We start from the raw sequence: 13,522 nt of genomic DNA, 5'->3' as shown, positions 1-13,522 counted from the left end.
TCGCTCGCGCACTCGCTCCAGTGCGCTCGCACTCTCTCTCTCGCACTCGCTCCAGTGCGCTCGCACTCTCTCTCTCGCACTCCAGTGCGCTCGCACTCTCTCTCTCTCGCTCCAGTGCGCTCGCACTCTCTCTCTCTCGCTCCAGTGCGCTCGCACTCTCTCTCTCTCGCGCTCCAGTGCGCTCGCACTCTCTCTCTCGCGCTCCAGTGCGCTCGCACTCTCTCTCTCGCGCTCCAGTGCGCTCGCACTCTCTCTCTCGCGCTCCAGTGCGCTCGCACGCTCTCTCGCTCGCTCTCGCTCCAGTGCGCTCGCACGCTCTCTCGCTCGCGCTCGCACCAGTGCGCTCGCACGCTCTCGCTCGCGCTCGCACCAGTGCGCTCGCACGCTCTCGCACCAGTGCGCTCGCACGCTCGCTCGCTCTCGCACCAGTGCGCTCGCACGCTCGCTCGCACACTCTCACTCCAGTGCGCTCGCACGCTCTCTCGCACTCGCTCCAGTGCGCTCGCCCTCACTCCAGTGCGCTCGCTCTTTCTCTCTCTCGCCGGTGCGCTCGCTCTTTCTCTCTCTCGCCGGTGCGCTCGCTCTTTCTCTCTCTCGCCGGTGCGCTCGCACTCTCGCTCTCTCGCCGGTGCGATCGCACTCTCGCTCTCTCGCCGGTGCGATCGCACTCTCGCTCTCTCGCCGGTGCGATCGCACTCTCGCTCTCGCTCGCTCCAGTGCGACCACGCACTCTCTCTTGCGCTCGATCCAGTGTGCTCACACTCACTCACTCTCTCTCCCCTGCTTGCTCCAGTGCACTCGCGCACTCGCTTGCTTGCTCCAGTGCGCTCGCACTCTCTCGCTCGCTCCAGTGAGCTCGCACTCTCTCGTTTGCTGACTCCTTCATACTCACTCTCTTCCTCCCTCATGCTCACACTCTTGCTCCTTCCCTTGCGCTCACACACACTCTCTCTCTTGCTCCGTCTCTCCCTCTCATTCACTTGCTCCCTCTCTCTCACACTCTCTCTCTCTCACTATTCCTCCACCACGCACACTCGCTCACTCCCTCCCACTCTCTCCCTCTCGGTCTGGGTCAAGTGCTGCAAAGTGGGGGCTAGTGTAGAGTTAGAATAGTTTCTGCTGGTGCAGATTCAACGGCCTCTTCTGTACAATTCTAAAAGTCCATTTGCATTGCATAGAATCTATTTATTCTAAAGTCAGTCTCCAAAAAACGGCTTTTAAAAGAAATAACTGAAATAAATTACTAACTTCAGACACACAGAAAACTTGCCCGTAACTAATTCAAAAACTAGAAACCCAAACTCTCAAAAAAAACACTGAAAATTATACATATAAACTCAACAGTTTACATTAGAGTATACAAAATGGGATTCACAGGCCAGCTGATTGCTGATTAGTTTGTGGAAATGTGAACAGTTGTGGTTGTCAAAGGTCATCAGCCTAACAACGAGTCGAATTGGTTCCTAGGCAGCTGAACAGCTTGCAGTTGTAAATGATAGTGAGAAGCTCCTAGAACTTTGGAAGGGAAGGCGATGTGTCTCTCTTTCTAGATGTCCAAAGAAAGCCAATTATTTTCTCTCTTACTAGTTGCAATAAGCTGGGATCTTTAACCAGTAACTAAGAGACTTTGCAGTTAGTGTACCAATCACCCTGTGCCTCCTATAAAGAAGCAAAAACAATCTGGCGAAAAAAATATTGAAGAACAGAAGTTCCTGGCAAGCAAAAGGATCATCTCACCAACAGTATGCGTTGATGCTATTCCACTGTTTTCCCAGTACTTTTTCTTCTTTCCACTTATTACATCAATATTTTTTGTCTCTCTGCACGTGTGTATAAAAGAGGTTATAGGAGGGGGTTAGAGTTTGGACGAGTAGTGTTTGAATTCAACAGTTCATAGTTGCTTACCTGTGGTTAGAATCTGTTTATTTGTAATAAATACTGGCCTCTGTTAAGTACAGAAATCTGCTACATGTTTTTCTGTTAACCTGAATCTATCAGACAGGTAAATTTGATTTTTTAAGTTTTGTAATGACTCCAGGAAGAGTGGGGCTTGATTTCCAGCTCCAAGTCAAGAGTGTGGTGCTGGAAAAGCACAGGCCAGGCAGCATCCGAGAAGCAGGAGAATCAACGTTTGCCCGAAACGTCGACTCTCCTGCTCCGAGGATGCTGCCTGACCTGCTGTGGGCTTTTCCATCACCATACTCTTGACTCTGATCTCTAGCATCTGCAGTCCTCACTTTCTCCTAATGATTTCCAGCTCCCTATCTCAGTGAGGTGTGACACCACTCAAATGAGTGGAATTATTGAACTTAAAGTGGGTAGAAATATTATTTTTTCATTGGTTTATTTTCTATTACTGACAAGTCTGTGGACCAATTCATTTGTATCAAATCACCAAAATGACCTTGGCATTTTCTGTATAAAATAGTTATTTCAAGTACTACAGGATGATATCCACACTAACAAAGGAACCTTGCTGGATTAAGTACTGTACATATGAAGAGAAGTGAAAGACGACAGAGGGGGAGGCAGTGGTCAGAAAAATATTTTAAAGGATGGAACTCTGTAATCATGAAGTTGAACTTCTGCCAAAAAAAATTTCATTCCTGCGGTAGGCAAAGTAAGAACTTAACATTTATATAGCACTTATCACAACCCAAGGATGACCAAATTGATTATTTGTCAATCACTTGCATGCTTCTTTGACTCCACTACATCAAATTATTTCTATACTAACAACTTATAATGAAGTGCTGTGGAAATGGAATGCTCGCTGATCAACAGCATACAGTCCACTGTTGATTGACAGGTGCTGTGTGGGAATATGAAAAAAACATTTTGAAGATGTCAGGAGTGCTACATGCACTCACTTACCTTCTAGCTCCTCTTTCTCATAGTGAATGTTGAGTATTGAACTTGTTCCACCTTGATCTACCACAGCCTCCTCATCATGCCTCTGCTGGAGATACAGAAAACAAAGCTTTAAACCACAGTACTGCTTCTAAATATATATTGATGTGCATTAACTAAGAGACAGTGAGGATTGCAGATGTTGGAGATCAGAGTAGAGAGTGCAGCGCTGGAAAACCACAGCCGGTCAGGCAGCATCCGAGGAGCAGGAGAATCGACGTTTGCAGTATAAGCCTTTCATCAGAAATTAGGCTTGTGGGCCAAGGGGGCCAGGAGATAAATGGGAGGGATGAAAGGCGGGTGGGACTGGGGTGGGGGGAGAAGAAGTAGCTGAGAATGAGATAGGTAGATGAAGGTGGGGGAGAAAAGATAGATAGGAGAATGCAGTGGACACTTGGTAAGGAAGATGGACAGGTAGGACAGGTCAAGAAGGCTGTGCTGAGTTGGAAGGTTGGATCTGGGAGTAAGGTAAGGGGGGGGGGAAATGAGGAAACTGGTGAAATTCATATTGATCCCATATGGTTGGAGGGTCCCAAGATGGAAGATGAGGCGTTCTTCCTCCAAGCATTGGGTGGTGAGGGAGTGGCGAGGGAGGCAGCCCAGGACCTGCATGTCCTTGGGGGAGTGGGAGGGGGAAGTTAAAGTGCTTGGCCACAGGGCAGTGGGATTGCTTCGTGAGCATGTCGTGGAGATGTTCACTGAAACGTTCCACAAATGGGCGTCCTGTCTCCCCAATGTAGAGGAGACCACATCAGGGGCAATGGACACAGTAAATGGAAGTGCAGGTAAATCTCTGATGGATGTGGAAGGCTTCTTTGGGGCCTTGGACAGCAAAGTCAGTTGCATACGATTCTAGACCATGTCAATACATCTGGTTTAGCAGGTGTGTATAAAGTTGACAAAAATCAGTATATTTACTGTGGTTAATGTGTTAAATTCATTATAAAATTTAGTTTGAAGTCACACATTTTGAAATAAACTATTTTAATCAATTCCACTTTTATTGCATTTCACAATTTTCATTAGGCTTTAACAATTCTCAGTCTCTCAGCTTTTATACGTGCATCGATGATGACATTCTTGCTCCGACGGACTGCTTTTAAAATCAACTCTCAGTGTGGATAAGATGCTGCATTGGATTAGCAACTGTAGGACATTCTTCTGAGGCAAGGTGATTAGACATAAGTCAGAAGGTCAACAGCACAGAAAATGACTCATCAAGTGTGCCAGAATGTGATCATTGGTGTAGAGATGTGGCACTGGAAAAGCACAGCAGGTCAGTAGCATGAGAGGAGCAGGAGAGTCAATGTTGTTTCAGTCATAGACCCTTTATCAGGAATGGTGTTCCTCAGATATTGCCTGACCCGCTGTACTTTTCCAGCCCCACACTTTTCGACTCTGATCTCCAGTCCCCACTTTCTCTTCATGATCACTGACACCAAGAAAATAGATAGTGTTATGAAGTTGAAGGTATGTACTATTCCTCTAAGAGAGAGTAAAACATGCTTTGCATTGAGAGGTTGTAGGCACTTGTCATATGACTGATTAGTAGTCTCAGAGTGGACTGGAAAGTTGAAAATATGTAACATTTGGCTGTTTTCACAACAGTTCAAATTTAACCAGTTTAAATTATACCCCAGGAAACTAAAACCTAATCGAATTTGAATTTTATTGCTTTGACAACATCGAAACAATGAGACAATCCAACGCTTGGGGTAGAGATAAGCCAGCATTTTGAGAGTTAGCCAGAGAAAAGAGCACCAACTGCCATTGAGAGACTATCCAAAAAACATGAGCAAAGTTACCCTTTTCATATGAAATATCTTTGCAGCAAAAGACTGAAGATGACCGAGGGAGATCGAAAGCCAGAGGAAGACAGACACTGGAGATGACAGCCGCTGTCTGGTTTTGAAAATTAAGTTGCTGTCAATTTAATAGACAGCTTTTATTGGATCAGTATATCATTATAGAGTGGGAGGTAGATAAACCTTTAAGAGAAAGGAGGCATAGAGCTGTAAATACTGATTGTGTAACTAGGAGAAAGTGGGGACTGCAGATCAGAGCTGAAAATGTGTTGCTGGAAAAGCGCAGCAGGTCAGGCAGTATCCAAGGAGCAGGAGAATCAACGTTTCGGGCATGAGCCCTTCTTCAGGAATGAGGAAAGTGTGCCAAGCAGGCTAAGATAAAAGGTAGGGAGGAGGGACTTGGGGGAGGGGCGTTGGAAATGCGATAGGTGGAAGGAGGTTAAGGTGAGGGTGATAGGCTGGAGTGGGGGTGGGGGTGGAGAGGTCAGGAAGAAGATTGCAGGTTAGGAAGGTGGTGTTGAGTTCAAGGGTTGGGACTGAGACAAGATGGGGGGAGGGGAAATGAGGAAACTGGAGAAATCGGAGTTCATCCCTTGTGGTTGGAGGGTTCCTAGGCGGAAGATGAGGGGCTCTTCCTCCATCCGTCGTGTTGCTATGGTCTGGCGATGGAGGAGTCCAAGGACCTGCATGTGGTGGGGTTGGTTGGTCCAGGTGTCCCAGAGGTGTTCTCTGAAATGTTCCACAAGTAGGTGGCCTGTCTCCCCAATATAGAGGAGGCCACATTGGGTGCAGCGGATGCAGTAAATGATGTGTGTGGAGGTGCAGGTGAATTTGTGGCAGATATGGAAGGATCCCTTGGGGCATTGGAGGGAAGGAAGGGTTATGCATTTTGTGCGGTTGCAGGGGAAGGTGCCGGGAGTGGAGGTTGGGTTGGTGGGGGGGTGTGGACTTGATGAGGGAGTCACGGAGGGAGTGGTCTTTTCGGAACGCTGATAGGGGAGGGGAGGGAGAGGGAAATATATCCCTGGTGGTGGGGTCCATTTGGAGGTGGCGGAAATGACGACGGATGATATGCTGTATTATGGAGGTTGGTGGGGTGGTAGGTGAGGACCAGTGGGGTTCTGTCCTGGTGGCGATTGTAGGGGCAGGGCTCAAGGGCAGAGGAGCGGGAAGTGGAAGAGATGTGGTGGAGAGCATCGTCGATCACGTCTGGGGGGGAAATTGCGTTCTTTGAAGGAGGCCATCTGGGTTGTACGGTATTGGAACTGGTCCTCCTGAGAGCAGATGCAGCGGAGACAAAGGAATTGGGAATACGGGATGGCGTTTTTACAGGGGGCAGGGTGGGAGGAGGTGTAGTCGAGGTAGCTGTGGGAGTCAGTTTATAGTAAATATCCGTGTTGATTCGGTCGCCTGAGATAGAAATGCAAAGGTCTAGGAAAGGGAGGGAGGAGTCTGAGACGGTCCAGGTGAATTTGAGGTCGGGGTGGAAGGTGTTGGTAAAGTGGATGAACTGTTCAACCTCCTCGTGGGAGGGAGGGAGAAAGAAAGGAGAAGAAGGAGAAGAAGGAAAAGAAAGAAGGAAAAGAAGGAAAAGAAAGGAAGGAAGGAAAAGAAAGAAAGGAAGGAAAAGAAAGAAAGGAAGGAAAAGAAAGGAAGGAAGGAAAAGAAAGGAAGAAGGAAAAGAAAGGAAGAAAAGAAAGAAGGAAAGAAAAGAAAGAAGGAAAGAAAAGAAAGAAGGAAAGAAAAGAAAGAAGGAAAGAAAAGAAAGAAGGAAAGAAAAGAAAGAATGAAAGGAAAGGAAGAAGGAAAAGAAAGAATGAAAGAAGGAAAGAAAAGAAAGAAGGAAAAGAATGAATGAAAGAAGGAAAGAAAAGAAAGGAAGAAGGAAAAGAAGGAAAGAAAGAAAGAAGGAAAGAAGGAAAGAAAGAAGGAAAAGAAGGAAAGAAAGAAGGAAAAGAAGGAAAGAAAGAAGGAAAAGAAGGAAAAGAAAGAAGGAAAAGAAAGAAGGAAAAGAAAGAAGGAAAAGAAAGAAGGAAAAGAAGAAAGAAGGAAAAGAAGAAGGAAAGGAAGAAAGAAGGAAAAGAAAGAAGGAAAGGAAGAAAGAAGGAAAAGAAGAAAGAAGGAAAAGAAGAAAGAAGGAAAAGAAGAAAGAAGGAAAAGAAGAAAGAAGGAAAAGAAAGAAGGAAAGGAAAGAATGAAAGAAGGAAAGAAAAGAATGAAAGAAGGAAAGAAAAGAAAGAAGGAAAGAAGGAAAAGAAAGAAGGAAAGGAAGAAAGAAGGAAAAGAAAGAAGGAAAAGAAAGAGAGAAAGAGAAAAAGAAAAGAAAGAAAGAAAGAAAGGACGAAAGAATGAAAGAAAAGAAAGAAGGAAAAGAAAGAATGAAAGAAGGGAAGAAAAGAAATAAAGAAGGAAAGAAAAGAAAGAAAGAAGGAAAGAAGAGAAAGAAGGAAAAGAAAGAAGGAAAAGAAAGAAGGAAAAGAAAGAAGGAAAGAAAGAAGGAAAAGAAAAGAAAGAAGGAAAAGAAAGAAGGAAAAGAAAGAAGGAAAAGAAAGAAGGAAAAGAAAGAAGGAAAGAAAGAAGGAAAGAAAGAAGGAAGGAAGGAAGGAAAAGAAAGAAGGAAAAGAAAGAAGGAAAAGAAAGAAGGAAAAGAAAGAAGGAAAGAAAGAAGGAAGGAAGGAAGGAAAAGAAAGAAGGAAAAGAAAGAAGGAAAAGAAAGAAGGAAAAGAAAGAAGGAAAAGAAAGAAGGAAAGAAAGAAGGAAAAGAAAAGAAAGAAGGAAAAGAAAGAAGGAAAAGAAAGAAGGAAAAGAAAGAAGGAAAAGAAAGAAGGAAAGAAAGAAGGAAAGAAAGAAGGAAGGAAGGAAGGAAAAGAAAGAAGGAAAAGAAAGAAGGAAAAGAAAGAAGGAAAAGAAAGAAGGAAAGAAAGAAGGAAGGAAGGAAGGAAAAGAAAGAAGGAAAAGAAAGAAGGAAAAGAAAGAAGGAAAAGAAAGAAGGAAAAGAAAGAAGGAAAAGAAAGAAGGAAAAGAAAGAAGGAAAAGAAAGAAGGAAAGAAGGAAAGAAAAGAAGGAAAGAAGGAAAGAAAAGAAAGAAAGAAGGAAAGGAAAGAAGGAAAGGAAAGAAGGAAAGAAAAGAAGGAAAGAAGGAAAGAAAAGAAGGAAAGAAGGAAAGAAAAGAAGGAAAGAAAAGAAAGAAAGAAGGAAAGGAAAGAAAGAAAGAAGGAAAGGAAAGAAAGAAGGAAAGAAAAGAAAGAAAGAAAGGAAAAAAGGAAACAAAGAAAGAAGGAAAAGAAAGAAGGAAAAGAAAGAAGGAAAAGAAAGGAGGAAAAGAAAGGAGGAAAAGAAAGAAGGAAAGGAAAGAAGGAAAAGAAAGAAGGAAAAGAAAGAAGGAAAAGAAAGAAGGAAAAGAAAGAAAGAAGGAAAAGAAAGAAAAGAAAGAAGGAAAAGAAGGAAAAGAAAGAAGGAAAGGAAGAAAGAAGGAAAAGAAAGAAGGAAAAGAAAGAAGGAAAAGAAAGAAGGAAAAGAAAGAAGGAAAAGAAAGGAAGAAAGAAGGAAAAGAAAGAAGGAAAAGAAAGAAGGAAAAGAAAGAAGGAAAAGAAAGAAGGAAAAGAAAGAAGGAAAGAAAAGAATGAAAGAAAAGAATGAAAGAAGGAAAGAAAAGAAAGAAAGAAGGAAAGAAAAGAAGGAAGGAAAGAAGGAAGGAAAGAAGGAAGGAAAAGAAGGAAGAAAAGGAAAAGAAGGAAGGAAGGAAGGAAGGAAGGAAGGAAAAGAAAGAAGGAAAAGAAAGAAGGAAAAGAAAGAAGGAAAGAAAGAAAGAAGGAAAGGAAGAAAGAAGGAAAAGAAAGAAGGAAAAGAAAGAAGGAAAAGAAAGAAGGAAAAGAAAAGAAGGAAAAGAAAAGAAGGAAAAGAAAGAAGGAAAAGAAAGAAGGAAAGAAAAGAATGGAAGAAGGATAGAAAAGAAAGAAAGAAGGAAACAAAAGAAGGAAAGAAAGAAGAAAGGAAAGAAGGAAGGAAAAGAAGGAAGAGAAGGAAAAGAAGGAAGGAAGGAAGGAAGGAAGGAAGGAAGGAAGGAAATAAAGAAGGAAAAGAAAGAAGGAACGCAAAGAAAGAAGGAAGGAAAAGAAAGAAGGAAGGAAAAGAAAGAAGGAAAGAAGGAAAGGAAGAAAGAAGGAAAAGAAAGAAGGAAAGGAAGAAAGAAGGAAAGGAAGAAAGGAGGAAAAGAAAGAAGGAAAGGAAGAAAGAAGGAAAAGAAAGAAGGAAAAGAAAGAAGGAAAAGAAAGAAGGAAAAGAAAGAAGGAAAAGAAAGAAGGAAAAGAAAGAAGGAAAGAAAAGAATGGAAGAAGGAAAGAAAAGAAAGAAAGAAGGAAACAAAAGAAGGAAAGAAAGAAGAAAGGAAAGAAGGAAGGAAAAGAAGGAAGAGAAGGAAAAGAAGGAAGGAAGGAAGGAAGGAAGGAAGGAAGGAAATAAAGAAGGAAAAGAAAGAAGGAACGCAAAGAAAGAAGGAAGGAAAAGAAAGAAGGAAAGAAGGAAAGGAAGAAAGAAGGAAAAGAAAGAAGGAAAGGAAGAAAGAAGGAAAAGAAAGAAGGAAAAGAAAGAAGGAAAAGAAAGAAGGAAAAGAAAGAAGGAAAGAAAAGAATGAAAGAAGGAAAGAAAAGAATGAAAGAAGGAAAGAATGAAAGAAGGAAAGAAAAGTAGGAAAACAAAGAAGGAAAGGAAGGAAAAGAGGAAAGGAAGAAAAAAGGAAAGGAAGAAAAAAGGAAAGGAAGAAAAAAGGAAAGGAAGAAAGAAGGAAAGGAAGAAAGAAGGAAAAGAAAGAAGGAAGGAAAAGAAGGAAAAGAAAGAAGGAAAGGAAGAAAGAAGGAAAAGAAAGAAGGAAAAGAAAGAAGGAAAGAAGGAAAAGGAAGAAGGAAAGAAGGAAAAGAAAGAAGGAAAAGAAAGAAGGAAAAGAAAGAAGGAAAAGAAAGAAGGAAAAGAAAGAAGGAAAGGAAAGAAGGAAAGGAAAGAATGAAAGAAGGAAAGAAAAGAATGAAAGAAGGAAAGAAAAGAAAGAAAGAAAGAAGGAAAGGAAAGAAAGAAAGAAAGAAAGAAAGAAAGAAGGAAAGGAAGAAAGGAGGAAAAGAAAGAAGGAAAGAAAAGAAGGAAAGAAAAGAAGGAAAGAAAAGAAGGAAAGAAAAGAAGGAAAGAAGGAAAGGAAGAAAGAAGGAAAAGAAAGAAGGAAAAGAAAGAAGGAAAAGAAAGAAAGAAGGAAAAGAAAGAAGGAAAAGAAAGAAGGAAAGAAAAGAAGGAAAGAAAAGAAGGAAAGAAAAGAAGGAAAGAAAAGAAGGAAAGAAAAGAAGGAAAGAAAAGAAGGAAAGAAAAGAAGGAAAGAAGGAAAGAAAAGAAAGAAAGAAGGAAAGGAAGAAAGAAGGAAAAGAAAGAAGGAAAAGAAAGAAGGATAAGAAAGAAAAGAAGGAAAGAAAAGAAGGAAAGAAAAGAAGGAAAGAAAAGAAGGAAAGAAGGAAAGAAAAGAAAGAAAGAAGGAAAAGAAAGAAGGAAAGAAAGGACGAAAGAAAGAAAGAAGGAAAGAAAATAAAGAAAGAAGGAAAAGAAAGAAGGAAAGAAAAGAAGGAAAGAAAAGAAGGAAAGAAAAGAAGGAAAGAAAAGAAGGAAAGAAAAGAAGGAAAAGAAAGAAGGAAAAGAAAGAAGGAAAAGAAAGAAGGAAAAGAAAGAAGGAAAAGAAAGAAAGAAGGAAAAGAAAGAAGGAAAAGAAAGAAGGAAAAGAAAAGAAGGAAAGAAAAGAAGGAAAGAAAAGAAGGAAAGAAAAGAAGGAAAGAAGGAAAGAAAAGAAAGAAAGAAGGAAAAGAAAGAAGGAAAAGAAAGAAAGAAGGAAAAGAAAGAAGGAAAAGAAAGAAGGAAAAGAAAAGAAGGAAAGAAAAGAAGGAAAGAAAAGAAGGAAAGAAAAGAAGGAAAGAAGGAAAGAAAAGAAAGAAAGAAGGAAAAGAAAGAAGGAAAAGAAAGAAGGAAAAGAAGGAAAGAAAAGAAGGAAAGAAAAGAAGGAAAGAAAAGAAAGAAGGAAAAGAAAGAAGGAAAAGAAAGAAGGAAAAGAAAAGAAGGAAAGAAAAGAAGGAAAGAAAAGAAGGAAAGAAGAGAAGGAAAGAAGGAAAGAAAAGAAAGAAAGAAGGAAAAGAAAGAAGGAAAAGAAAGAAGGAAAAGAAGGAAAGAAAAGAAGGAAAGAAAAGAAGGAAAGAAAAGAAAGAAAGAAGGAAAGGAAGAAAGAAGGAAAAGAAAGAAGGAAAAGAAAGAAGGAAAAGAAAGAAGGAAAAGAAAGAAGGAAAAGAAGGAAGGAAAAGAAGGAAGGAAAAGAAGGAAGGAAAAGAAGGAAGGAAAAGAAGGAAGGAAAAGAATGAAAGAAGGAAAGAAAAGAATGAAAGAAGGAAAGAAAAGAATGAAAGAAAGAAAGAAAGAATGAAAGAAGGAAAGAAAAGAAGGAAAACAAAGAAGGAAAGGAAGAAAGAAGGAAAGGAAGAAAGAAGGAAAGGAAGAAAAAAGGAAAGGAAGAAAGAAGGAAAGGAAGAAAGAAGGAAAAGAAAGAAGGAAAGGAAGAAAGAAGGAAAAGAAAGAAGGAAAAGAAAGAAGGAAAGAAGGAAAAGGAAGAAGGAAAGAAGGAAAAGAAAGAAGGAAAGGAAGAAAGAAGGAAAGGAAGAAAGAAGGAAAAGAAAGAAGGAAAAGAAAGAAGGAAAAGAAAGAAGGAAAAGAAAGAAGGAAAGAATGAAAGAAGGAAAGGAAAGAAAGAAGGAAAGAAATGAAAGAAAGAAAGAAAGAAAGGAAAGAAAGGAAAGAAGGAAAGGAAAGAAGGAAAGGAAAGAAGGAAAGGAAAGAAGGAAAAGAAAGAAGGAAAAGGAAAGAAGGAAAGAAAAGAAAGAAAGAAGGAAAAGAAAAGAAGGAAAGAAGGAAAGAAAAGAAAGAAAGAAGGAAAGAAAAGAAGGAAAGAAAAGAATGAAGGAAAGAAGGAAGGAAAAGAAGGAAGAGAAGGAAAAGAAGGAAGGAAGGAAGGAAGGAAGGAAAAAAGAAGGAAAAGAAAGAATGAAAGGACGAAAGAAAGAAGGAAAAGAAAGAAGGAAAAGAAAGAAGGAAAAGAAAGAAGGAAAAGAAAGAAGGAAGAAAGAAGGAAAGAAAGAAGGAAAGAAAGAAGGAAAGAAAGAAAGAAGGAAAGAAAAGAATGAAAGAAGGAAAGGAAAAAAAGAAGGAAAGAAATGAAAGAAAGAAAGAAAGAAAGAAAGGAAAGAAGGAAAGGAAAGAAGGAAAGGAAAGAAGGAAAGGAAAGAAGGAAAGGAAAGAAGGAAAAGAAAAGAAGGAAAGAAGGAAAGAAAAGAAAGAAAGAAGGAAAAGAAAAGAAGGAAAGAAGGAAAGAAAAGAAAGAAAGAAGGAAAGAAAAGAAAGAAAGAAGGAAAGAAAAGAAGGAAAGAAAAGAAGGAAGGAAAGAAGGAAGGAAAAGAAGGAAGAGAAGGAAAAGAAGGAAGGAAGGAAGGAAGGAAGGAAGGAAAGAAAAAAGGAAAGAAAGAAGGAAAAGAAAGAAGGAAAAGAAAGAAGGAAAGGACGAAAGAAAGAAGGAAAAGAAAGAAGGAAAAGAAAGAAGGAAAGAAAGAAGGAAAAGAAAGAAGGAAAAGAAAGAAGGAAAGGACGAAAGAAAGAAGGAAAAGAAAGAAGGAAAAGAAAGAAGGAAAAGAAAGAAGGAAAGAAAGAAGGAAAGAAAGAAGGAAAGGAAAGAAGGAAAGAAAGAAGGAAAGAAAGAAGGAAAGAAAAGAATGAAAGAAAAGAATGAAAGAAGGAAAGAAAAGAAAGAAAGAAGGAAAGAAAAGAAGGAAAGAAAAGAAGGAAGGAAAGAAGGAAGGAGAGAAGGAAAGAAAAGAAGGAAGAGAAGGAAGGAAGGGAGGAAGGAAGGAAGGAAGGAAGGAAAGAAAAGAATGAAAGAAGGAAAGAAAAGAAGAAAGAAGGAAAGAAAAGAAGAAAGAAGGAAAGGAAAGAAGGAAAAGAAAGAAGAAAAGGAAAGAAGGAAAAGAAAAGAAGGAAAAGAAAGAAGGAAAAGAAAGAAGGAAAGGAAGAAAGAAGGAAAAGAAAGAAGGAAAAGAAAGAAGGAAAGGAAAGAAAAGAAGGAAAAGAAAGAAGGAAGGAAAAGAAGGAAGGAAAAGAAGGAAGGAAAAGAAGGAAGGAAAAGAAGGAAGGAAAAGAAAGAAGGAAAGAAAGAACGAAGAAAGAAAGAAGGAAAGAAAAGAAAGAAAGAAGGAAAAGAAAGAAGGAAAAGAAAGAAGGAAAAGAAAGAAGGAAAGAAAAGAAGGAAAGAAAAGAAGGAAAGAAAAGAAGGAAAGAAAAGAAAGAAAGAAGGAACGAAAAGAAGGAAGGAAAAGAAGGAAGGAAAGAAAGAACGAAGAAAGAAAGAAGGAAAGAAAAGAAAGAAAGGAGGAAAAGAAAGAAGGAAAAGAAAGAAGGAAAAGAAAGAAGGAAAGAAAAGAAGGAAAGAAAAGAAGGAAAGAAAAGAAGGAAAGAAAAGAAAGAAAAGAAGGAACGAAAAGAAGGAAGGAAAAGAAGGAAGGAAAAGAAGGAAGGAAAAGAAGGAAGAGAAGGAAAAGAAGGAAGGAAGGAAGGAAGGAAGGAAAAGAAAGAAGGAAAAGAAAGAAGGAAAAGAAAGAAGGAAAAGAAAGAAGGAAAAGAAAGAAGGAAAAGAAAGAAGGAAAGAAGGAAAGAAAAGAATGAAAGAAGGAAAGAAAAGAATGAAAGTAGGAAAGAAAAGAATGAAAGAAAGAAGGAAAGGAAGAAAGAAGGAAAGGAAGAAAGAA

At 39.8% G+C, this 13,522-nt stretch overlaps 1 protein-coding gene across 3 annotated transcripts in view; it reads right to left on the bottom strand.

The window, feature by feature from the left end:
- Window positions 1-13,522, bottom strand: part of LOC122543353 (electroneutral sodium bicarbonate exchanger 1-like) — a 449,950-nt gene that overhangs the window by 385,546 nt on the left and 50,882 nt on the right. For 2 of the 3 annotated variants that reach the window (XM_087985536.1, XM_087985538.1), the window contains exon 2: window positions 2,875-2,959. In XM_087985536.1, the coding sequence (XP_087841662.1) occupies window positions 2,875-2,959 (85 nt within the window). The remainder of the gene's footprint in view (window positions 1-2,874; window positions 2,960-13,522) is intronic. The other variant, XM_087985537.1, reaches the window with a different exon arrangement.

This window comes from Chiloscyllium plagiosum, unplaced genomic scaffold (assembly GCF_037043375.1).
Source record: "Chiloscyllium plagiosum isolate Xiang-an unplaced genomic scaffold, Cpla_swu_hap1 HiC_scaffold_53X, whole genome shotgun sequence".
NCBI classification, from domain to species: Eukaryota; Metazoa; Chordata; class Chondrichthyes; order Orectolobiformes; family Hemiscylliidae; genus Chiloscyllium; species Chiloscyllium plagiosum.
Note: the sequence above shows the minus strand (reverse complement) of the source record. Positions and strands in the feature narration are given on the sequence as shown.